Source organism: Trichechus manatus, unplaced genomic scaffold (assembly GCF_000243295.1).
Source record: "Trichechus manatus latirostris isolate Lorelei unplaced genomic scaffold, TriManLat1.0 scaffold00035, whole genome shotgun sequence".
Taxonomy (NCBI): Eukaryota; Metazoa; Chordata; class Mammalia; order Sirenia; family Trichechidae; genus Trichechus; species Trichechus manatus.
The window spans coordinates 18,448,614-18,450,187 of record NW_004443971.1 but is presented as its reverse complement, the minus strand read 5'-3'; the positions used below and the strand labels follow the sequence as shown (position 1 = coordinate 18,450,187).

Below are 1,574 nucleotides of genomic sequence, written 5' to 3'. Positions count from 1 at the left end.
GTGAGTGTGGTGAATCCAGGGTTTGAATGGTGTTCTGCCTGACCCAAAGTCCATGCTCATCCCACTGCACCGCCTCTTTCAGTTAAAGAACATTTTGTGACAAACCCCTCAGAGGTCATATAGGATGGACTTACTCTTTTTTTGCTTCGTCTAGCTTGTCCTTGGCCCTTTTATCTGCCTGAAAGAGCTGGTGGATCCCCTGAGACTGGCTGGTCATGGCGGCCTGCTCCAAGCCAGATGGCCTTTATGAAATCTGGGAAGTGAAGGCTCCATTTATCCTGTTAAAAATCACCACATAACTCAGATTGTTGTGTCAACACTGAATTCCAGACATAGCTATTTGCTCCAAACTGAAGATTGGGCCAGATAGCTGGGCCCCAAGAAAAGCCTAAGGGTGGAATCCAGAAAAACAGGTTATGTTAGTATAAGGCAGCTAAAAACTTAGCATTTTAACCAACCTCAGTTCTTGCGTATGAAGTAAAGAGCCTTTAATGGGTTGTTGACTCCACTTATAAAGAAATGAGTAAAATGTCTTCTGGAAGATCAGCTTGCCTATTTTTCCAAGAAATGTTGACTCGTTTACTGAATTTTTCTTTTAATTTACAAGATCTTTCTTTGTTCTCCGTGCAGTACTAGTTTCAGGTCTTTTTCTTTAGGTGTTTCTAGTGATTCAATGATTTGCTTGATTTGAACTTACGTTTCGCTGGGAAGGAGATTCCCTGTCTTTGCACATTAAAAATGGACAAGGGATCCATGTCTTTCTCTTCCCCGGCCTCAGGTGACAGGAATGAAAAAATCCTTTTGAACATGTGTTGCTCTCTAATAGCGCTTTATGCTAGAGTTCCAGGAAGTGCAAAGTTAAGGGAAATTAAAACTGTAGATTTTGAAGTTAAATTAAAATAATTTATTCTTGCCTTTTATGTTACTCAATACTTGTGCTGGGTATTATCCTAAAATAGTACAGTGAAAGGCATCTTAGTCGGTTCAATTTAATCCAGTAGGAATTAGGCAAATGAGAGTGCTGCTCACAGTGGAGAATTATAAAATATCTTTATATGTATCCGAAATTTTTACTTGAAATGAAAAGCTAATCTTTCGACTTGTGGCCAAGGCATTTTTCCTCTGAAATGATTTGCAGATTGGCATTTTCCATATTATTGCCTTCATAAGCTACACCTTCTTTGCCTCATCTGCCAATATCAAGTTCAATTTCTTTAAATTAAGTGTGTGGATTTAAAGACAATTGTAAAACAATCTTAGAGCTAAGTCTTTTATGATTTTAGTGAGTTGCCCCTTAATCTTTTATAGTTGTCTTATCCATACATATATAACATTACTCTCCAAAAGGAACAGCTTTTTTTCCCCAGCACAGGAATACGTTTCTTTGTTGTTGCACTCATATTGAATCAGTTTATGACATATTTAATTTTTATTGCAGAATACAATAATTAGTACAACGGAAACGAGCAAATTGGTGAACAAACATGGCTCTCGGCAAACATACGTTCCAACCTTAAGAACAGAGTATGAAGCAAACTAGAGGGTAGCTCCTGAGCCTCAACGTCACCCTGTCT

General features: G+C 38.3%; 1 protein-coding gene across 1 annotated transcript in view; it reads right to left on the bottom strand.

Moving 5' to 3' along the window:
- Nucleotides 1–217, bottom strand: part of ATP6V1G3 (ATPase H+ transporting V1 subunit G3) — a 19,280-nt gene extending 19,063 nt beyond the window's left edge. The window contains 1 exon segment of the mRNA XM_004391419.1: nucleotides 135–217. Within this exon segment, the coding sequence (XP_004391476.1) occupies nucleotides 135–217 (83 nt within the window).
- Nucleotides 218–1,574: the final 1,357 nt, after the last annotated feature.